The sequence below is a fragment of the Columba livia genome, chromosome 1 (genome assembly GCF_036013475.1).
Source record: "Columba livia isolate bColLiv1 breed racing homer chromosome 1, bColLiv1.pat.W.v2, whole genome shotgun sequence".
NCBI classification, from domain to species: Eukaryota; Metazoa; Chordata; class Aves; order Columbiformes; family Columbidae; genus Columba; species Columba livia.
Genome location: NC_088602.1, coordinates 30,172,620 through 30,197,214, shown reverse-complemented (window position 1 = coordinate 30,197,214; position 24,595 = coordinate 30,172,620). Strand labels below are relative to the sequence as shown.

At 41.3% G+C, this 24,595-nt stretch overlaps 1 protein-coding gene across 7 annotated transcripts in view; it reads left to right on the top strand.

Moving 5' to 3' along the window:
• Positions 1–14,983: 14,983 nt before the first annotated feature.
• RNASEH2B (ribonuclease H2 subunit B) overlaps positions 14,984–24,595 on the top strand; it is a 43,440-nt gene continuing 33,828 nt past the window's right edge. For 4 of the 7 annotated variants that reach the window (XR_010470429.1, XM_065053106.1, XM_013366797.3 and 1 more), the window contains exon 1: positions 14,984–15,143. Coding sequence is in view for 6 of the 7 variants with exons in the window: in XM_065053106.1 (XP_064909178.1) it covers positions 15,080–15,143 (64 nt within the window). In the remaining variant the exon portion in view is untranslated. The remainder of the gene's footprint in view (positions 15,144–24,595) is intronic. The other 3 variants (XM_005501843.3, XM_065053090.1, XM_065053080.1) reach the window with 3 other exon arrangements.

Below are 24,595 nucleotides of genomic sequence, written 5' to 3'. Positions count from 1 at the left end.
TGAGGTCTCCCCTCAGTCTCCTCCAAGCTGAACAAAACAAGTGACTTTAGCCGTTCCTCATTTGGCTTCCCTTCCAAACCCTTCACCAGCCTCATAGCCCTAGAGATCCTTGGGCTAAAAGGTATCACAAAGGCTGTACCCAGAAGCTGCAAGCAACAGTGGAAGGGGAGAAGGAAGGGGTGGATAATCCCAGTGTGGTAGGTGTGCCAGGAAGAAAGCACCCCAGGGGTGTCCAGCTTCAGGGGGGCCGTATTGCACAGTGTCATGGTGAATACTGGTACAACTAGAACAGCTGCATCAGCAATAATGCAACAGAAAGACCCGGGATAGGAGATTTATACGTCATTTATCCTTTTCACCTGAGAAATTAATTTCAGAACAGAATGTAATAGCTGGATGTAACCAAACAGACATCCAGCTTAATACTTGTATTTATAATATCTGATAACGATATATTTTTTGGAGAACATAGTGTTGGATTCTCAGTTGACTCATTTGTTGTGCAAGTATCTATTAGATTTCCAACTACTGAGATTTATTTCTTTTCATTAAAAGTTGTCATCATTATTAATATGGTCAAGAACATAAGTAACATTGGGAAAAATAAGTATTAAAGACTAAGAAAAAATAGTCGAGTCAATAAGAAGAGAAGAAAATAAAAATATGTTGTACATATTAAAAATGAAAACAATTGTTATAAATATAATGGCCTTAAATGTTTGCTTTTATGTGACAGATGTTTTTAACAAAATGTCTGTGTTGGCAGTTTGAGCACACTTATGATTTTAATTTGTGTAATATTCCCTTTTAGTATTGATGTCTATTTACAACATCTGTGAAGGGTCTGTAACCTGAATGTGACAGGGAAAAACTAACAGACTGCTATTGGAATCTTTCCACTGGGTCCATGTAACAGACTATTAACAAAAATCTTAAATAGCTATTCTAATAATCAACAGCAATCTTACGCAAATTATAACAGACCCAAAGGACCCGATTAACTTTAAAATGCCTTACAGACCTGAAACATAAATTTTGCTCCTCCTGCCTTCCTCTGTAGAGTCGAAATCGGATCATGTCACAGGCACTGGTTTTAGCTAGGCACACACAAAATCAGTATGCAAGGCAGGCTGCAGATATGCAGGCAGGGTTCTACTTTCTTGACAAGGAAAGCACATTTCTGAATATTGAAATTAAGTGTAATCTTCTTTATTTTTTTTTTCCCCTGTTGCTCTTCTATAAATCTCCAGCTGGAATTCTCATTCCGTAACGACTTCTTTAACCACCTGGAACTTGGACAACCTCCTGGCATGGAGAGGCACTAATATGTCGATGAAACGCTGCTGTCACAGTGATACCACTGATAGAGTTAGATAAAGGATTTCTGCTTCAGGAAAGCCAAGTCTTACTTACCAAGATGATTTCAGAGCACAGGGAAGTGTGAATGATGGAATATGAGCTGTCATTTGCTATTAATTGATTAATATTTGCATGAAAATTCAAAATGTTAACTATTATTGTTATGTCCCAGAGGTCTTTTCCACAGAGTTCTTGCTTGTTCACGCCTTCTAAATCAGGAGCCAAGATTCCCCCAATCTTTTGCCACTTAGGCACTCTCTTCCCCTTCCCTCCCACACATACCCTTTGTTTGACCCCATCTATACTACAATAACTATTTAATTAACAACAGTTGTTAAATTTGTTTATGGCCTAACCTTATAACACAGTTTGGCTGGCCAGTTAGGACGGAGCCAAAACTGGGTTTTATATCTAGGTTAAGAAAAAAGCCTAGGTAGAGACCTAAGCTAAAGAGCTCTTTTTCTAACAAAAAACAAAACACAACAAAAAAAGTAATTCCATTTTTATCACCCTTTGGCCTCATCCACTGTGTCTGTCCAAGCTGCATGATAAACAAGTCCATGACAACACAGTGCAACAGCCACAGCTAAAGTTTGCTATTTTTCATACAGTAGAGGAGAAGCGGGTGGGGGCGGGGGGTGGGGAGGAGAGGGTTGGCTGGCAGTCCTTTGAAAGCTTTGATTTAAGGCAAAGCTTTTTATTCAAGGCAAAAAGCTTTCTTTGTCTTTATTCCTGTTTCCCTTGCCATTTGTCAGTTGAGTCCGGTTTCTGGCAAGAGAAGCCCAGGGTCTCTGAGAAATTTGGGTCTCTGCTTGGGACAGCTGCTTTCCTCTGAGCTACTGATATGGCTCCACGGATAGGAAATTTCTAGTGTTCTCTGCAATTGCTTTTTCCTTCTCTTTCACTAGACATATTTCATTTCTCTTTTTCTATACCTTTTTATGCTTGTTTGCCAAAGTCCCCCTTGTTTCTTGTGGTTTTATTCCCAATTGCATTTTGCTTCTTACGCATTTTGTCCCTTAAGATTTCCACATTAACTGAATTAAAAGCAGAGCATAAAAGTCTTAGTTTAACAAAAAAAAGGTGCATGGAATGTGGAAATCCTGTGAGCCAGAACTAAAACATCCTCCTAAGGGCTGATGCTGTTCTAGATATGTTCTATATAGTTCACTAATTGTATATCGCACAAATAAAACCAGGGATTTTTTTCCATATTACTTAGGTTATCTTCTTTTTCAGAAACATTCAGATAATGGTTTTAGTACTTTAGTATCCTTAGTACCTCAGTGGAAATACCTCCCTCTGAGCCCAGGATGGTTCTCAAGCATTCTGCTGCTTAAGCAAAACTGACTTGGAAAGTTTTATTTCATCTCTGTGAAGAAAAATGTGACCACAGATGAGTCTAGAGCCAGACCATGGCAGACTCTGAGCGTATTTGCACACTGGAGAAGAAGCAAGGCCTCATTGTGTGTGAATAGAAAAAGCTGAAGGAACTCACCTGCTTACCCTCTGAAGGGGAGGTTGCTTATTGGCAACAGGGAGAACTGTTCTTCATTGTGCCAATGTCACTGCTCAGAGAAGAGGATTCAGCAATGCTGCAGGTGCTGTCTCAGACAAAGCCATCCCAGCTGCTTAGAGTTTCATCAGCACTTCTCATTAATGCATATCCTGGCCAAACTGGCACTCAACTGAAAAACAACAGCAACAAAAAACCCACAACAAAAAACAAAAAGAGTGAGTGTGGGTGGATAAACAGACAAACATTCCATACTGTGAATTTCAGGGTCTTATAGTTAAGTCTTCAGACATTCACTGAAGAAAAGTAGGCACGCTCACTCTCAAACAGCCCACTTCTTCTGTCTGTGCAACTGAGCTTGAAAAGGGGTTCCTGTCGGAATTCATCCACTTCCCAGTTGTGTTTGTGGTCGAGCTCGCACAGCACTGGAAGTGCTATCAGAGTATCTCCTCATTCCAGCTTCACCCCAACAAAGTGAGAAGGCACAAAACTTGATTTCATAGGGTATTCTTTGTTTATTCAAATGTGAAAAAGATTTTAGCTTAAAATCAGTCAGATTTTTGGATACAGGCTCAGCCTGTTTCTTATTTTATTCAAATTGACTTATTTCAAGTTCTGTTAATGTCCTTTTGAACTAGCTGTTCTCCTGCTCTCTGTGTAATGAGCTGTATGTGTTCCAAAACAGTTGAGTGCAGTTAAATCACAAAACAATGGTTCTCTGCTGAACTTGAGTGTCAAGCAAAAATTAAAAACATATTTTGGAGAAAGGTTAAGGAATCATATCTGCCACGTTCGGAAGACTCAGGAATACTAAAAAACCTGAGTTCAACTGGTAATGTGTGGCTTTCCTACAGAAGTTTGTGTTCAAAAAGTTTCAGTCTTCTGCCCAACTCACTTGTGATGTCCATAGCAGAATCAGTTCCCTTACCCCAAATGAAATCTTGAACTGAACTCTTCTGTGTTTCTTGAATTAAACTGTTCCAGGTAGACACAAATTTTGGACTGGTATTTCCCTATTCATAAAATGTTTTAATGGAGCTAAATGAAAATTTATTGCATTCTTTGCAATATTTTTCTGCATTATCTACACCAATACTAAAGCAGATAAATCACTATATTAAATACACATGTTCCTTAATTGCTATTACTTTTAGCCTGGTTTCCCATAATTCCTGCAAGAGGACAGTCTGTCTGTCCTCATCTCCTGACCTTCATGGCCAGTTTGAGTCAAGTTAGAAAGAGTAAATCTCAAACTGGAATCTCATCTTAGGTTCTTAGCTTGAACAAACATCTCAGGGAACTGGAGAAGAAGCCCTCCTAGAGCACAGTTTCCCTCTGCAGTCAGTGGAGAAAGGTAAGTGCCTTTGGGTGTCTTTGAAGGCAGACCTTGCCTGAGAAATTTAGATGCCTAGTCTCAGAAAGGCAGCAATGATCTGTTATGGTGGGGACAGAAACAGTGAGGAAGGCTGGCACCCCCACTTTCTCAAATTTAAGCTCAAGTTAGGTCCCTCAGTTAGGCAGGCTTCATCCCATCTTAGGCATCTATAGATCACCGAAGATCTTCTGGAGGACAGAGGTCCTCAGACAGTTTGCTCTGACTGAAAAAGACACAGGCTGAGTTCACCTCTTGCATGGTCTCTGTGGCTGAGACCAGGACCCAACCAGCACACCCACAGCTCTAGATAAGCTGCAGGATATGATGAGTCTCAGCTGGCTGAACTGGTGAAGAGGACCTGGACAGAGGAGCTGGGGTTATGATGGGGGAGGCTGAAGAACAAAGATAGAAATCCATAAGAAACAATTTGTTCCTGTTAGAATTTGTTTGCATTCGTTAGTCCCGCTGCTCACAAAACAACTTATTCAAGTATGTCAATTGCTCTTGTTTACTCTTGTAAATGTCAAATGCATTCCAAATTCAACTGCTGGAGTAACAGTTAAGCCTGCCCTTACCATACCAGTTGCTCTTCCAGGACATCAAACACAAATTCTGTCTTGTAGGAATATATCTTTTGGGGGAGGATTTGCTGATATTGCAGTCTAAATGCCTAACTCTTACAGGAACAACCATTGCACTGACTCTTGCTTACATTTTTAATCTTTCTTTGGCCCTTGGCCATTTTCTAAATAAATGAAACATGCTTGTATTGTTCCATCCAGCAGACGGATGATAAAAGTCTGTTTCAGACTATAGGCAAGTCAGTCTTCAGCTAGTCACATCTAAAGATATGGAACAAGTACAGCAGTCTTTGAGTTTATTACTACCCTTTCACATTTTAAATCAATTTACAATCTTTCTTTGTAGTCAGTTTGGTTACTTCCCAAATCCAGTACAGGGGATGTTTTATTGCCAATTCTTCATTTCTGGTATGATGTTCTTGATAAGTGTTATGTCAAAGACAACACTTCTTGGTCTGTACAGAATCTTTGATATAGCATCTCACACAGGCCCTTTGTTTCAATAAAGCTATGGATGGTATGTGTACCTTAACAAGTCATTTTTTCTAATGATCTGCTTTGAAGGTTATGAAATACTCATAATGATGTTCCAAATAACAAGGACCCTTTGCCTTCTAGAATGCCCCTTGAGGATGTACTTGGCTGAAATAAATTTTCCTGTATATTAACAACATAATCTCTTTGCAGTGCTCACAAAGTAATAGACTTACTTGCATCAGTGAAGACACAACACTTCATAAGCCAATACATAATTCAACCGAGAAGTCTTATTTTCAGTCTGATTTAAAAGTAACCTTAGAATATAGCTAGTTTCAACATAATTAACACATGCAGCAAGCTAAGAATTCACCCAATATCTATTTACCAGTAAGATTAATTTTGTACATGAACTCAGAAGACTTTCAAAAGATAAATAGTATGGGAGCTGAAACCGTTAACTCACAAGCAACTGAAAATCTTAAATTCTTAAGTATAAAAATACATCTTAGGTATATCTGCATATTTCCTCAGGAAAGACCCCTTTTTCCACCTCAAAATTTTGTGTTGTCAGAAAAAGGAAAACGTGGTCGTTTGTCAAGGATTCCTGCATGTCTGGCTGTCCATTTGGAACCATGGCAATAGCTTTGCCCAGGCTGTCAGTTCTAGGCACATGGCCACCGTGCATGCACCAGTGCCTGCACTCTCCTGCAGTTGTTATACAGTCTATTTGCACATATTACAGATGCAGATGTGCAGTTTGTTTTCTGCATGTGCAATAAGCCCTATACTTCCAGAAATGTCAGGCTCACAGTGCATGAACTGGCCATCTCTACAAAATCTTCATCCACAGCTCCTAGAAAGAGATGAGCCTTACAAGATTAATTTGAATATTGACAACTTGTGCCTGATTGCAGCACACCTATTTGGCAAAAATTCTCACTCACTGGCCACATTGTGAGGCATACTGAAGCATGGCTGTGTCTCTACTAGTAAACAAAGCAGGTCAGGGCACCTTCCACAGCCCCAAGGGAAGATGCATGATGCTGACACTGTACTTTCCCCAAAACAGGGTGGCCCTGTGCATACTGCTTCTTGGGTACAGTCATGCTGTCCCTTATATTGTGCTGGGGCAGTGTCTGGGAGCTTACTAGTTGGCACAGTACTATGCCAAGAGTTGCTGCCAGTTAGGCAATACAAATAGTTTCTGCACATGCTCTAACCCTGTTTATTTTACTTTTCCTGATGTAACTCACACTTACAGTAAAAAAAGCTATAACCAGGAATTACAGAAGAGGCAGGCAAAGCTGTCTGTGTCCTGGCCTCAGAATTGCAGGGAACCGAACGAGGATCAAACAACTTTCTTTAAATATATTTCTTTGTCTGTGAGGGCAATGTTTGTGTTCTGCTTTACAGTAATCTCCTTGAATTTAAAATGTGAGTGTCCCAAACTGCTATAGACCTGGTTGTTCTTTCTAAATCCACTTGTACAAGTGGCCTCTGCTTACAGATCACCCTGCTTCCACTTGTAAGCAATGTTCAGCTCTCCCACAACCACTGTGCAGCCCACATTCTGGCCTTGTGGAGGTATTTTCATGCATAACCACAGATCAAATACAAGTAGAGAGTAGGTGGATCACGCTTCCTAGTATATTTGACTTTTAAAATAACAACAAAATGATAGCTCCAAATTCACCAGTGAAGCCTAGTTTCTGAGGAATTTGTGTCCCATAGTTGATAGAACTTTCCTTTGAATTGCAGCATGAGCTCAGGTTCCTATTAGACGTCAGATGATCCATGCAGATGCCAGCCATTTTATGAATTCTATCATTTGTAGCTGGGAAGCTTTCAAGAATATTCACACCTGGTTTGCCATTGAAGAATTCTTAGAAGAGAAAAATCTTGGCTATGATGTTGATACTCCACTGCCTTGTGGAGCCTGAACATCAAAATACTCAAGGATGTGTTTCTTCATCTCACAATCTTCAGCTCCCCCAGAAAGCTAATTAATGCCATCTAAGATACCTTAAGATACCTCACACATGCATATGGAGCTGAACGATATGACAAAAGACCTATGGGAGACTGGTGCTCCACTGGACCAGAAGTGAGTGGCTAGATGTTCCCACTCTGCAACCAAATCAAGCCTGGAGCCAATAAATGCCATGGATTTTAGACAGCTGTGGGGCTGCCCAGAGATGGGCAGTTGTTTTAGCAGGAGCTAAATGTCACCTGTAGGGTGTTTCTCTCTTCAGCCTAGCTGTGTGTTCTCATAAAATACGAACCTGCATCAAAGGTGGCTGAAGTCATTGACTACTTACTGAGAGTGGATTCAGACATGTGAACATCCGCACAACATGCTCCCCTAAGGCCTTCCTTCCTTACAGGAGACTGGGCTATAAGCACTTCTCAGAGCATCCATAATTATTTTTCTGTTCCTGTTAGTTCCCTATAGCCCATTCTGTCCATGGCAGAGGACAGAGACTTTCTATAATGCCTGATCCAGAGGAGCACTGTTATGCCAGCCCCAGTGACAGAAATTCAGTGGGTCTGCTGGGGGCCTAAGTCTAGTTTTGAAGCACATGAATTGTCTTTGGTGACAATTGTGCTTGGCAGACTGGCACACAGTATTTACTAGAAAAGAAACTGAGCCTGTATGGTAGGATCTCTCTGAAGATGGCACTATAAACAGTTCTGTTCTTTGAGATCCCACCTGGAGGGTTTTCTGCAAGAGGATAAGTCTGTTGGTTTATACTTGCATGAATGAAGCAGAAGTTTACTGTTTAAGTTTCCTAATTAACTGTGATGGACCTCTGTAAAAATTTCTGAGCATAGAATGCTGTTTTAGTTTTTGCTGGGTATTTAAATTACGAGTGTGTTGCTTTAGTAACAGGACTGCTGTTAGTAAAAAACAGATAGAAAAACAAAATGGCAAAAATTAAACCACTAAACACACAGTGATTGTTCAGAGAGAATTCCTCAAAGAGGAAAAATGGGAACACAGAAGATCAAAGGGAATTATAGCTGTTTAAAGATGGATGAGGAGAAGGGGAGGAGGCATTTTCTGGACTATATAGATAGCATTCTAGGATAAATAGTACTGATTTGTCTAAGAAATCTAGTCTTCTATTCCTCAATATCAAAGGGCCGAAGCCTTAGGTCTAATAGACTTGCACATAAACTCCTGAAATATTCTGGTGCATGGCACAACACACAGATAGGCATATACATATTTTAGACAGAAAATATCTCTATATGTTTTAAATGCTTGTGTCCATGTACATAGATATATATGTACATGCATCCATGTTTATGAACTGTGGTAGAAAGGTATTTTTCTGTTTATTTGGTTGGTTTTGTTCGGTTGGTTGGTTGGTTTATACCTTATGGATACTGCATTTCTAACCATTGATACTGTGGAAGGAAATTGCAGCATCAAGATTGCTAAAGTGCTGTTGGTTTATAATAATAATTAATCACATGGCATTCATGAGGCTCACTGTAACATTCAAATTCAAGTATTTTCTTTTTTGTTACCAACATGAGCATTTTTTTAATGATTTTTTTTTCTTGCTCTGCTTTTCAAGTTAACTCCTGTTTTCTGGGACCATACTGATGGGGCTGAGAAATGCATTGAAATTCACAGTACAGGAAGGCAGGGTTAATATGGACACTGTTAACACTTCTGATGCAACTACTTTCAGAATGTTCAGAAAAGTCTGAATAGGCCTGGTGATTAAAAAAAAAAAAAATGTTAGTGTTGGGGTTTTTTTTGCCAGTGTCTGAGTCATAATCTGGAGGATATTTGCAGTAACTTACTGCTGAGGATGAATGTGTCATGCACATTAAACAAGTGTTGCTACTGTTCACTTTAAGCCAGCTCACAATCTGTATACTCATTCAACTTTTTTTCTCTAAACAGTATACATCATTCTGAGCAGTTTTATAAACAGACCAAGTTCTGCTTGCTATAGCAACACACCTCTGATAAGTGAATTTTCTGGTTGATTAAACAGAGGAAAAATAATGTTTCTTAGGTGCTTTGAAACAAAATTGGGAAATCAGCATAGCTGGATAAATAAATATCTGCTTGTGCTTGCCCCACAATAAGTTCCTCATCCATTCTTAGGGTGTGATGGATGCACAAAAGACAGGAGAAAAAATATAAGAGAAAATGACAACAACTGTATGTAAACTGGGGCCAGTCCTGCTAGAAAAAATGTGTATTAGAGAAAGGTGCTTACCTGCTCATCTGAAGTATTTGCAATTTGGATATCTACCTCTAGATAGGTGGGTTAACTTGGAGATAAACACACGAAGTAGGTCAGATGAATGCTACTCTGTTTCTCTCCATCAAATATCAAAAGACAGTAAATAATCAGCTTGAAGCTAGATATTTACAGTATGAAATTAGGTAATATGAATCCCATGGTTTCTGTGGGTGTGCCTATATTTCCACATCTAATTTTTATTTCTCTCTTTTTCTCTCTCTTACTTCTATTTGACCTGATATACAGGCAGACTTTGGAACCCAGCAGGTTACATCTGTTAAGGCAAAAACTGATAATTTTTTCCTACAGGTGTGACATAACCTTGTTCAGTGCGAAGGACAAAGTGATTTTTGCTCAGAGCTGGTTAGAATATTTTTCACCATTGCTCAAATGCTTTTAAATGAATACTGTTATTTTCCTTAAAATTGACTACTTTCAATAAGAGAAGTACTTGCTTAGATGAATACTGTCATGAAGAACTATTAAAAATATTTTTTTTCAGCTTGAAAAATTGACTTGGAATTTCAATTAGAAATTCAAACATGACTTTGAGAGTTGTCTTACAGATTTGCAATGCCTGTATGGGTTCTTTCTGAATGTTCTTTCTCTATGTTAGACCTCCATATGTTGAGTCACAGTAGAACCTTCTAAGGTCACTAGGATTTAAATATAGGGATTAACCAGCTCTTAAGTACTTTTGAAATAAAAGCCTGAGACTGAGAAACCATTTTGTGAGGCAGGCAAACCTATTCTGATTAACAAAATGACTGCACACCTGGACCTGTTCCCTCCTATGTGCCAGCACATGTGTATTTCATGTGAACAAAATGGCAATTCTTCCTGCCACAGAATGAGACTGTGCCAGGGCACGTGTGCCGAGATGATCCCATTTACCTGAACTGAGGGAGACAGATGTTGCATTTCAGTCACATCAGGGAAGTTTTTGGTCACACAAAGAGGAAGCACTATGATTTCCTTCAGTGGGTCAGAGGGCAGATACTTAATCATTGGTTTATGCTCTGTTAAAGTACACTAAGAATATACCATTTGTCATTTAAATGAGTTTATTTTAATGTATAATGAAGCATGATGTGGCTGGAAAGCTGCCCAGCTGAACGGGACCTGGGGGTGTTGGTTGACAGCCGTCTGAATATGAGCCAGCAGTGTGCCCAGGTGGCCAAAAAGGCCAACAGCATTCTGGCTTGTATCAGGAATAGTGTGGCCAGCAGGCCTAGAGAAGTGATCATCCCCTTGTACTCTGTGCTGGAGAGGCTGCACCTTGAATCTGTGTTCAGTTTTGAGTCCCTCGGTACAAGAAAGACATTGAGGTGATGGGGCGAGTTCAGAGAAGGGCAATGAAGCTGGTGAAGGGTCTGGATCACAAGTCTGATGAGGAGCTGCTGAAGGAACTGGGGCTGTTTAGCCTGGAGAAAAGGAGGCTGAGGGGAGACGTGATTGCTGTCTACAGGTACCTGAAAGGAGGCTGTAGCATGGAGGGTGTTGGTCTCTTCTCCCAAGTAGCAAGGCCTATCGGACAAGAGGAAATGGCCTCAAGTTGCACCAGGGAAGGGGTTAGATTGGATACTGGGAAAAACTTTTTCACAGAAAGGGTTGTCAGGCATTGGAACAGGCTGCTCAGGGAAGTGGTTGAGTCACCATCCCTGGAGGTGTTTAAAAGACGTGTAGATGTGGTGCTTAGGGACATGGTTAAGTGGTAGTCTTGGCAGTGTTACTTTTACGGTTGGACTTGATGATTTTAAAGCTCTTTTCAAACCTTAACGGTTCTATGATTCATGTTTCCTTATACAGCTTTATTAAGCTTTTCAGTTTTCATATTTATCTGTTGTTTTCTTTTGTGTGTGTGTATGTCCACCAATAGTCATGAGGATAAAGGGGCATGATTCTTGCCCAACACGAAGAAAAATAAGAGGAAAAAAGACTGAATAAAATATGTTCAGTTTCTGTCAACACTATATATATATATATATATATATATATATATATAACAATATATATATAAACAAAACAAAACTATAATTTGACCTGTAATGAACAGAGAACAGTATCACAAACTAGGTAACTCAAAATGAATCATAATTATCCTGGTACATAAGCTAAAGTTACATGTACCAATAGGCCTTTTACCAAGATGAAATGTAACACTCTTGCGCACACACAGCTGACCCTTTAATGTGCAGATTAACTGAAAGTTACACATGTAAATGTTTGAACCACTGAAGCATAAAGTAGATAAATCTGGCCCATAAATGTAATTTGTTTGTTGAAACACTGTAAAGTGAAACAATCATAAGTGGAAACATTTTTGTCTTTTAAATGACAACCTCAACTTAACAATGAATCACCCTTCTTTCTAAACATTGTTTCATTTCTTGCTCCAAGCAAGATTTAAAAGTTGCTTCACTGAAAGCTGGTGTAGGGGAGGAGGAAGGGGTACATTCCGCAGCTGAAGGTGGACAAAGGTAGCATTTCTTTGGCAGCATAAAGTGTTTGGCAAAAGGGGATGCTTGTATTTGCACAGACATTTGGATTCATGAGAAGCAGCCCTCACAGAGATGAATGAATGGGCAGTGTGCAGGTGGAATCTGAGTATATATCAAACGGTTCTGAAATGTGGACAACTATTGTCCTCAGATAGGATACAGTCCCATATTGCATGCATTTACATCTCTGGACATGATGAGTCATATGGACCCAAATGAGAATACCCATGTGTGTAAAATTAAGATCTGAGTATTTACAATGATATCACCACAGCGGTTCAGATCAGTCTAGTGTTTGAAACTTCAGCATTTTATTTCTGGGAGATATCACTAAGGTTTAAAGGTGTTGGCAAGCCTGGAGAAAAAGTATTTAATTCTTAAGCAAATAAGATTTTAGTATCATCAGCTCTGACAGAAATCCCTAATTAGTATATCTTTGTTTATAATGATATAGTATATCCTCTGTTTATACAGACAGATAGTATATCTCAAATGTGCAAGAGTAAAACCAGAAAGTTTTAAATATTTATTGTGTATAACTTACTGCATTCTTTTTAGTTCAAAATGGATGTCATTCCAGAGCCTCATTCAGGTCTATTTGAGAATTTCCATTTGTGGCATTTCGAAGTATCTGAGAAAAATATTTCTATCTGAAAGTTCCTGGAAAAGGACATTATAGAACCCAGGGTCAATATGTTTTTAGAGATTGTGCGAGATGCTCATAAATCAGAAGAAATGAATAACTGGAATGTCCATTCAGTTCAATTGATGTTCAGACTACTCAGCACCTCTGAAAATTAGCTTACTTACCAGGCGCCTAAATAAGGATGGATCAGTGCTTTGAAAAATGTGAGCTTAATAAATCAGTTTTGTAAACATCCAGTAACGTTTGCTATAACATTTCCATCACACACCAGTCAGGGAGGAAATAGGATGTCTGGAACAACTGCAGGTTATGCCTCTAGACTTGACCCTGACACACTCTGCATTTGGAGGCTTGCAGGCTTGGATTCCTGGCTTTTCCAGAGCTTTGTTAAGCTCAGCGGTGTACAACAGCCTGCGACTCACTGTCATTTTCAGGACTGGAGGCCAAATTGATGTTGTTATTTATGGAGAACCTTTTCTCCAGATGGAAGGCTTTCCTGCCAGGAAGGTTTCAAACACAGCAACCAGCTCTGTTCTGCTCTTCCAGTGCTCTTGTATGGATCACAGTGGAGCAGTCAGGAGCCTTCTTCTCTGTTTGCTAGCACCAGTACTGAGGAGGGTTTTACAAGACCGATCAGTGAATGTCGCAATCCAAGCACATGCTATGGCAACTTGCAATCACTTTGAAAGCAAGTGATTTCATTGGGGACTTCTTCAAAACACATGGTGTGATGTGGTCTTTGGCACTTAAATCCTGCCCTACTTCAGGCAGGGAAAACAAATCAAGTAATTAAAACAAAACAAATTTAGCTTAATGTAATCTCAGTTATGAATATATATGCTCAAATTTCAGGATTATTTTTTTCAGCCTTACATCAACTCAGCTGTTTTGCATATGTTACCCTTGGTTAGTTCTGCTTTGTTTGGGGGCATAAATTTCAGTATGTTTTTAATATTCATTTCATATCTCTGAGATTTATAATAGATATGCATACTTTAATACTTTAGGTAACATATAATATTTGCCTCCTGAATCTCTGGGACTGTGGCCATCAACCCATTCTTGTGTTGGTAAAGCTAAGTTTATGTACATATGTGCATGTGTATGAAAACATGCTTAAGTGCGGATCTTATTTTGTGACTATGGGTCCCTGGACCTATTTAACAGGGCCATATTATATACCAGAGAGGATGACTGTTATGAGGGGACTCTGGCTGTGCCTTGTGCCTTGGAGGACCAGAGCTCCACACAACGGGGGGCAGTGCTGGCAGGCTCATCTGCAGGGGGTCTAGTCCAGCTGCCTGCCCAGCGCTGGGCCAGCTACAGCAACTGCTCAAGGCAATGTCCAGCCAGGTTTTTAACAGCTCTGCAGATGGATACTCCACGGTTGTTCAATACAACCTGCTCCAGTGTTCGCCCACCTGCACAATAAAGGCATTTTTTATGTTTAAATGGAATTTCCTGTGTTTCAGCTTGTGCCCTTTGCCTCGAGCCCTGCCAGTTGGCTCCACCAGTAAGAGCCTTAGCTCTATCCTCCTTACTCATCCCATTAAGTATTTATGTACATGAATTAAGATCCCAGCCCCTGGGCCTTCCCTTCTCGGCGTTGAGCGGCCCCTGCTTTTGGCCTTTCCTCACGCCAGGTGTTCAAACCCAATTATCACCTTCCTGAGCCTGCATTTCTGCCTTTAGCTCCAAACTCATCATGCCTAGTAGCAGCTGTACCCCTCTCAAAACAAAGCCTTCAGCAGAGGTGCTGCCTCCCGCCAGGGCCTGGAGGCGACAGGGCAGCGCCACGCACCGCTCACCCATGGTCGCCCGGGCGCCTGCCACAGACCCCTGCGCAGCGTCCACCTCCCAGCCTGCCATGGGACGGGGATAAAAGGGAGGCCTTTGCGTGCCGGCCCTCAGGGTGTGAGGGCGAAGACGCGTACGAGAAACCAGCCCTACTGCCCGCCCGCTCCTGGGCCGAGAGCGCAGAGAGACGACCCGCCCAAGAGCCCGCAGGCCGCTGCCGGGACGGGGAAAGAGGAGAGGCTCTGCCGCTCTCTGTCCCGCCCGCAACGGCTTGTACCATTCCTTCCAAGCCGGAGGGGTAGACCAGGCGAAGCGGCAGCTAAGCCTCAGCCATCTCAGTGCCCTTTTGCCTCCTGCTCCCCTCTCCCGCCCGAAAGGTGGCACCGTCCTGCCGCCACGCGCGGGGTTGCGGAGCGCGCGACTGCCGTGCGGGCAGTAGCGCGCGGCGCCGCTTCCCGCTTCTCCTTCCTTTCTCTCTCCCTCCCCGCCCCGTGCGGCCCCGCCCCGGCCGCCATGTTGCGGCGGCAGCGGGAGCGGCGGCGGCAGCGCACGGAGCATGCACAGCGCGGAGCAGCGTCCCGCGGACGCGCACCCTGGCCAGTGGGTGCTCATTGCACCAGGTAACCCGGCGGGGCTCCGAGGTGGGACAGGCTCTGCCGCAGCGCCGATCTCTCGTTCTCCGTCCTGCCCCGCTGACTGGCCCTGGCGGGGCTGGGCCTTCGCTCGGGCAGGATGACGGGTGTGTTTCTCCGAGGGCTGGCTGCACACAACAGCCCAGAGACCTGCCCCAGCCCTGGTGTGCTAAGGACGTGTTGAGACACAGCCTTTACACAAGGCCCCGCAGAATAGCCCCCTTCTCCTCCCCAGGGACCCTCACTGTTTCCTGTACTGCATCCCTGCCTTTTATTTTTGTGTGTCGTTAGGGTTTTCCAGAGGTCGGCTCGCCCCTGGTTTGCTAACAGCGTTGTGAGCCCTGAGGAGAAGAGCTGTAGAAAAGAGATATCTTGTCAGCGAGGTCCCTGAAGTAGCCTCACCCTGGTCACCCTGTTGCTGGCCACCCACTTTCCCTCCATCCCCTTAGTGCCTTCCTGCTTTTTTTTAAGGAAATGGATTAGTACCCTGAGACTCAGATTTCAAACAAACTCTTTGGAAACCCTAAGTCCTGAGCCAGAGTGAGATCTCGACTGTGCCTCTCTATAGGCTGAAGAAGCAGCCCTCCACATGGCAGCTCTGCAGATGCAGTACACATGAGGCCTAGAACACTGCATGGGTTTCGTTTCTGCCACTTAGCGCTGAATAAATGGGAATATGTCGTTTACATTTCTTTCTGCCTAGTGTCATGTTTTAAAATTTTGGATTCACAGATCACAAAAGGTTTTAAAGTGTTAAAGAAGATGAATGAAATAGTATGTGCTCAGACTCCAAGACACTAAGAGGAAGGAGGCATTTCATAAGTGCCTTTGTTTGGTTGGTTTTTTTTTAGTTTTATTTCCGAAGGAAATGCACCTTCCACTCTCTGTGAGTCGGGTTTGTACTATGCCTGTTTTTTATGCCTCCCAAAACTTTTGAGTGTTAATTTCAACCAAACCTGATAAAAAAGAGGAACTCTTTTGATGAGCTTTGTGAAAATGCCTGTGATGATGTGAGAAATACTATATATGGCACCACTGAAGGAAGGGTATAGCAAGAGCTTAGTTCAGCAAAGGCTGAAAACAAAGCGGAAGCTCAGTCTTGAGGTATGCATCCATAAAAAAACAGGTTTCTCTAGTTATGTGCAAAGCAGAACCAATTGTTATGATTTCGCTGATTCTTCTTCCTCTGGTTTTAACTCTTCAATTCCACTCTTTGGTATCAGACATGCTTGATGCTTAAGAAAGGAATTTCTAAGTGCCAAATTAATTTTTTTTTAATATTGACTCTCTGTAGACTAGGATTTAAAGCTGAATACTGTATCATATGACTGGTTATGCCAACAGATGTCCATACTGTGCAAATATTTACAAATATGTTTAACTTATGCATGAGTAGTCAGTTCTGTGCAGTTAGTTAAATTCTTCAGTAAGTGTTTGCAGGATTGGAGCCAGAGCTTGTAACTTTCATGAAGCCAGACAGTTTGTATTACCAATTATGCCAGCACAGCTCTGACAAGATTTATATAGTACTCCAGACCCGTAAGAAAGTTTATTAAACCTTAGTAGAACCTCAGTACACGTACTGATTTTTTTAAAAGCCTGTGGCTAATAATTTCAGAACTCCACCAATGATGAGACTAGCTAATCATGAATAGGACTGCTGAAATGAAATATATTTAATGATTTCTGTTTGGTTTTAGGATTTTTTTTCAGCAAAGAGATTTTTAAAGTTAACATCTATCACTTCTCAAAGTTTTACATTTCTTAACGGCTTTGTTGGATGGATCTCAGAAGTTCTTCACTGGCCATTTAGCAGAATTTGTAGTAGGAAGACCTGATTACTCTTAGGAATGAAGATGGATGCAGGTGGACTTATAAGAGAAGTGCTTTTGCTTTGACTATGTTAAATTTTATTCATATGGCAATCCATATCTTCATAGCACACACATCTCATAGGCTACATACATGCATAAAAACAATTGGTGCAAATAATTGCAGGATCTAGTTTTGGATGTGAGTTTAATACCATTTGTTAATAAATCTACCAACAGCTTGTTCTTTGTTGAAATCCTGATCATGGCTAGAGGAGTAAGGCAGTTGGAGTGGCTGTTTTACCAATGATGTGTGTTATCCCAGCCCTCTTGAACTGTTCTAGAGAGCAAGACTGTAATTTTCTGTTGCAAGGGTTTGACTTTATCATTGTATTTCCAGTACTGTAAAACTTTGATCATTAGTGTCCATCTCATGCCTACCCATCTGCTCATCATAGGACAGACCTACAAACTACACAGGTCAGCAGGTACTTTGCATGGATTATAGAAGCGGGTGAAAGTGGAAAGGAGGAGCAGAGTTGCTTGAGTTGAGAGGCAGAGCTGATGTTTCCATCAGCAGGCCAGTGGCCCTGTGCTTCATTTCAATCAGTCTTTGCCTACCCTTGTTCTTTCCTATGGCAATGAAAAAGCCTCATAGGCTGTTCTTATCAGTAGCAGCCTGATGACAGTGTTTGCTCTCACCAGCCCTTTGCTTCACCAAGACAGTCAAGCTTGACATTGGACGGTCACACAAGGGAAGTCTAAGTATGGAGGGGAAAGGAGAGCCTCAGAGAGTTGTATTTGGGCAGGCTGGTAAGCAACTTCTAGGTGAGGTAGCAAATTTTACTTCTAGAAATGGTAGCCTGCCCTTGTCCTGGTGAGAGCTCTTGTGGTACTGTTTCTGCTGATACTTTTTTCCATGGAGGCGGAATGATTTTATATGCAAATACAATAATATTTTTGTTTTGTTTTTATAAGCGTAATTGTTCCTGTGTTAGGGATTGAAACGCCAAGGGCAGGACAAAGAGGAAGCTTTAGGTTGGGAGTTTAGGGAAAAGGAGTTAGGAAACATAGATCTGGTGGAGAAGGTACTATGAGGAGAGGATAGCAACCATGTTAATCACTCCCGAAAGACTGAAAGCTACTCGTGTGCATTGAGCAGCCTTATCATGGACTTTTAGAGGAAGGCTGGGAAATGGATGTGAACAGTCAAGAGGAAAAATTATGAACAAACAGGAAGAGGGTAGATGGAGGGATTGGACATATAGAGGAAGGTGATGAGGACGGAAAACTTGGTGAGGACAGAAAACTTGGGCATATATGTAGTGCTAGAGCTGTGCATGCTGGGCTCAGAATAGAGTCAACTCTTTGAGCAGTTTCTCCAGTTGCAGATTAACTGTTCTGTGGATACACAGGCACCAGATTTGGCCTAGAGCAGATTCAGCTCAGCACTAACAGTTTATTAGTTCAAGTGCTGTGCCATGTTAACATCTCTGCTGTTTCCAGGGCCAGCTTTGCAGTGCAGCTGCTTTCAGGCAGTGTCTGAACTAATAAGTCCTGATGGACCCAAGCTGGCTCTGTGCAGACCCGCTTGGGTGTTTCTGTGCTCTGCTCCATGTTCCAGGGGATTTTATTAGCTTGGCTGGAAATCCGAACCTGAGCTTGCTTTGAGCCGGGTAGTTGACGTCGATGGTTAAGAAGACCTCCTGAGTCCAAAGTTCTGGAGGAATCATAGTACAGAGACACCAAAGTGCTAATAAGTCCTGAAGGACCCACATGGACTTCACTGGTGGGTGGCCGAGTTTCCAGGTTCTGCTTTTCTGCATTTCTCATAGCAGCTGGAAAATCAGGGATGTTATATTATTTATGTATCTGAGCCTCCCTTTACCCTTGAGAATGTAGAGCTTCCTGTACAGGCTTCCTGTTGTGTTGGTCTAGCTATTGAACAGGTACAAGGAAAAAGAAGTAGCTCCTAATTATTAAAATTGGGCTATCTCACAGCTAGGAAGTTGCTAATTATGTGCTTTTGTAGAGGAGATTCTGTCTGTGTTTACTGAGTATTCATGTACATTTAAAAAAAAAAAATCTTACTACCTGAACGAATGAGGTTCGGTGTTTTGGTTTTTTTTTCTCATGTACATATAGGAAAATTCTGCTTGCTTTGTGAGTTGTGTCCATGGAAGTACCATTTTTAATGTTTTCTCTGAAAACCATCAAAACTAGAAGTGATTTCCTAGATATAGAAATAATACTGAGATTCCACCTAATTTCAAGGTTCTAAGGGCAGGGCTCTGGAAAATCCTCAACTAGTGCAATATAGTCGCTGTATGTGACATAGATCTCATCTGGGCTCTATATAACAAAATAGCCATCTTATGTAATGGCTTCAAACTGGTCTTACAACCAAAATCACACTACCTGCTTAACAGAATGGGTGTGAAGGGCAGACTCTTTTCAGTACACTTCTCAGGGATAGGTGTTATGTCAGAACTGGAATTATTTATATCCTTCACTGGTTTTAGCAAAGAGGTCAGGAATTGACGACAGTTTTCCAAGCCTGGTGTTCGACTGTACGCCTATTTAATTTGTTCTATGTTTGTCTGTAGTAGAAAAAGAAGTAGGGGTTACCTGCAAGCTGAAAATTATTTTCAACCTTTATTTTTCTGAACTACACAAGTTTAGATGAGTACATTTTTTTCAGTCTGCTGTTTTCTTAAACAATAAATTGATTAGCTTTTTTATTTTATGGGAGCTGCCATATGAATAGCACTGGAAGGATTGCAAGGGGAAGGGAAATCTAGCAATCCTATTATTTTTAGGAATTTCTTATTTAAAAATAAAAGGAGCAGTTTCACATTAGACTTGGCAAGTTTTTTGGACAAATCTCATGTATGCCAGAAGTCAGATGGAGACAGAAATAAATGGACTGTCACGCCAAACTGCGGGGCATCAGCACACATTAAATTAATCCTTCATTCTTTCAAATGAGACTAAGGAACGTTTGTCTCTGCAACAAGAGAGGAAGCATTTGTTTTGAAAATTTTGGGTCATATTGAAAGAAGATGCCATAGCAAAAGAAGTTGTGGAATGCTTAATGCATAAAAGTAGTTTACTTAAAAAGCTAAAGTAGGGCAGGTTGGCTTTTTTTTTTTGTTTGTTTGGTGGGGTTTTTGTTTGTTTGTTTGTTTGTTTTTCATTATTGCACCTTGCACTTAAAACATGCTTTGATACATGCTTCTGTTTAGCATCTGAAAAACAATTCAATTTTTTTTACTTCAGTAAAGCATTTGACACAGTCTCCCACAGCATCCTTGCAGCTAAACTGAGGGAGTGCGGTCTGGACAATCGAGTGGTAAGGTGGACTGCAAACTGGCTGAAGGAAAGAAGCCAGAGAGTCGTGGTCAGTGGGGAGGGATCGAGTTGTAGGCCTGTATCTAGTGAAGTGCCTCAAGGGTCACTACTGGGGCCGGTATTATTCGGTATATTCATCAATGATTTGGATGAGGGAATAGAGTGCACTATTAGCAAGTTTACTGGTGACACCAAGCTGGGAGGAGTGGCTGACACGCCAGAAGGCTGTGCTGCCATCCAGCGAGACCTGGACAGGCTGGAGAGTTGGGCGGGGAAAAATTTAATGAAATATAACAAGGGAAAGTATAGAGTCTCGCATCTGGGTAGGAACGACCCCAGGTTCCAGTATAGGTTGGGGAATGACCTGTTAAGAGAGCAGCACAGGGGAAAGGGACCTGTGGGTCCTGGTGGACAGCAGGATGACCGAGAGCCAGCACTGTGCCCTTATGGCCAAGAAGGCCAATGGCGTCCTGGGGTGTATTAGAAGGGAGGTGATCAGTAGGGCGAGAGAGGTTCTCCTTCCCCTCTACTCTGCCCTGGTGAGACAACACCTGGAATATTGTGTCCAATTCTGGGCCAGTCAGTTCAAAAAGGACAGGGAACTGCTGCAGAGAGTCCAGTGCAGGGCAACAAAGATGATTAAGGGAGTGAAACATTTTAGAAATTAGCAGTCTGGGCATATTTTACTTAACCTCTCCCTAAATTGGCATTTGCAACCCCTGAACAAAGCCTTTGCCTGCAGGTAATTTGCACCATTTTTTATGTCATCTCTTAAAAGGCATACCGAGCTCAGCTGTGTATAAAGCAGATCTAACTGGCAAGCTAAGGAGCTAGAAGGAAGCACAGCAAATAAAACAACTGAAAAGAGATGTTTTCATATGTAACACCATCTCCTACTTCTTTCTGCCATCTGGCTTGGAAGAGACCAAGTTATGCCAATTTAGGCCTCTCTGCACATGGGAATAGGGCTGATTCAGCCAGTAATACAGCTGCACCAGTGTTGACCCTATAAATACTGAGAAGTCTGAAGTTTTTATCCTTTCAAGTGATAACCTCTTCTTGAACTTCTCAAGATTGACCTCTCCTTCACTGAGCTCAAACCCCTGCATGATCTGCCTAGCATCTAGATTTCAGTAATGGATGAATTGGTACTGTCCATGGCTGCCAGTGAAGCCATGAACATGTTTTTTTTGGCCTAAGAAGTGAACTGTGCCAGCGTGAGAGGAAGCCAAAAGATGCTCTCAGGCAGAAGTCTTAATATTTAGCTGTCTTGCATAGCTGCGTACTGGAACAAAAGACCACTCAAACCATCTAGTAGCATTTCCATGTGCAGTTTGGCTCAAGATAGAAAACAGTGCCATTTTTAGATATCATTGTGTTTTATCATAGGATTTCTAGGTGACACAGGAGCCAGAAAGAGTTTAAGAGGTGTAAATTATGTCACATTACATGTTGTTTCCGTAGGGCACCAAATAGTAAAAGCTGTGATTACCAAACTGATAACCATGTTATCATCAGGGAGTGAGCTGAGGTGGGGACTCCAGGTCTGTGCTTTTTAATGGCCTGTGATCTTTGGTCCTTTGAAGCCATTCATGAAACTGTATCCTCAGTCTATGCACACCTCAATTCAGTCATTATACTAATAGTTAATTACCTTGTAATTTATAAAAATTGTCAAAAGTTTGGGTGGTACTACGTGCTGGATTTATTAATTCATTTTCACTGGGCTTTTTTCAGGGCATGCTGCTGGGCAGAGGATACAGGCACTGAATTAAAACCATTTACTCTTCAGGGTTGACTGATTCTAATAAGAACATGGATAAAATTATTATTAGACCTAACATGTCTGTACCCTTAGGCTACATGGTTTCAAGTCTTCCATAAAATGGCCATTTAATGGGCTGCATCATAACGTCTCCATCTGACACACCTTTCAGGCATGTTTAAAAGTTAAGAAGGGAATGGAAAAGTCTTGTGTAGCTGATGTATGGTTTAATATCTGTTTTTAAATGAAATCTTTACTTTATATGTCCAGACTTTTAAATAATCCTGTTTTCTTTTTTTTCTTTTTTTTTTCTTTTTTTTTTTTTTTTTTCAGGGCAATGGTGCTAGGGAGATTTGTGCTGTCTGAGGGCTTTTTCCTCTTACACAATTGACAGATATTTACAGCCTTCTTGCTTGCTTGGCTGGCAGCTTTTTACATGGGAGCTCCATGTAACTTGATATTAGTCTGTTACATATAGTAGTCTATAAGCAATTTCTTTCTTTTTTTTTTTTTTTTCAATAAAGGTGAGTAGACCTGGAATCATCCATAACAGTTTCATAGGTCTTAGTGGGAGTTTTATGCACTTTTCCAATTTATTAATGTTGTTCTACCAGCTAACACTTTTTTTTAATGGCCAGATTCATTAGTGTTTCATATCTATCCATTGTGGAAGAAATTATTGCCAGAAATCCTTTGACAGCTGGTTCATTTTCACTTTGTTCCGTTTATATATTTTATAGAATTTGCCTGGTTGTGTGTCTGACACATGAAATATGATAGGCTTTTCTCCTTTTCTGTAGTGGAAAGCTTTGTTTAAGCTTTTATAGTCTCTTGTGCTCAGCTTCGGGATTCTGAGGTTCCTAGACTCCAGTACAACTGATGGATATATCACCCACATTTTTAGATGGGCTTTGTGTGATTTGATTAATAGTGAGTAACAGTGGACTATGGCTTAAGCAAGGTGTTAATAGACATATCAGCCTAGTGTTGGTGTTTAATTGTCTTGCATTGTGCTTACTTCAGAAGTCCCTCCTCTGGTACAGCTGTACCAGAGGATTCATTCTGCATTGCTGGAGGTGTCCGTAAGTTCAATGAAGACAGAGGCATAGAGAGTCATAGAATGCTTTTGGTTGGAAAAGACCTGTGAGATAATTGAGTCGAACGGTTAACCTGTCGCTGTTAAGTCCACCTCTAAACCATGTCCCTAAGAACCTAATTGATGTGTCTTTTAAACACCTCCAGGGTTGGTGCTTTAGGGTGAGTTTGACTGTCTCCTGTGAGTGTCTGTCCTCAGTCTTCCCTGTCAATTTAGAGAATGGCTTGCTAATTGAGGTGTCTCCTTGGGACAGGATTGTGCCCCTGCTTACCCTTGTATTTGGTTTTTGTATCCTTGTAATGAATGTTGCTGTAGGAGAGTAGCATGCTGTACTGGCACATCTGTTAGTAAGCTGACCTGTACTGACTGTGTGTTACCTGCAGCTTATAGCAGCAAGACAGTTAGTAGAGAGTACAATATTCAGTCAGAAAGGTGTCACCTATCTCATTGTTATTCCTGCCGGTTGGGGGTATCAAATTCATCTTCACCAGGGGCCACATCAGCCTCGGGGTTGCCTTCCAAGGGCTGAATGTAATTTTAGGACTGTGCAAATGTAGCTACTCCTACATTTACTACATTTATTACTCCTGCATTTACACTTTTGTAGATGAACATGTTTCTCAGGGCTTAGCTATGGAAACCGTTGTAGTAAGTGTAATGGCAATCATCTGAGATTTTTCTTTAGGATTTAACAAAAAAAGCTCTTCCTGTAATGTCCCTTTGTTTGCTTATTTTCTGTAGGATTATTTCTTATCCGAATGTGAATCTTAAATAAACAAAAAAGACCTAGTTTAACTCTCAGTTTTGCTAGAAAATTGCTACAGTACTGCTTTTTAAGAAGACTCTATTTAGCTGTAAGAGAACCTTGCCCAAATACAAGGGCTGATAAATGTAATGACATTAAAGAAATCCAGTTACCTTTCCTGGCTAAAGGCCAGAACACACACAAGTTAGGTTTAAACACCTAACTTCAGAAATCCCTTGATCAGCATTTTCCTAGTCACAAAGTGTTTGCATTCAGATAAAGAGAGCCTTCTTCGCCCTTAAGGCCACTCTAATATTGCATCGTTTTCTAGGCAGGCATTCTCCCAATTGCCTCTTTTTCTCTTCCAACTTGACATCTATTAGAGCCAATCTGTAACAAATATATTCTGCAGATACCTCTGGAAATTAGGTGGGGTATTGCCTACATTTTGAGGAAACCAAAGGTAACAAGAACTTAAAGAAACCACTTTTGCCTTTTCCCCACTTTGTCCTTCTTCCTGTGTCCCTTCTGGTAAACCATCTCCTGTGGCAGCTATGTGGAGAATGTGACCTATACTCTGATCCCATCAGCATGAGATACTGGGACTGAAGGCTGCAATTCAGACTGTTCTTTGGGGCATGATCACTGCTGTCCTCTCTGCAGTGATGAACC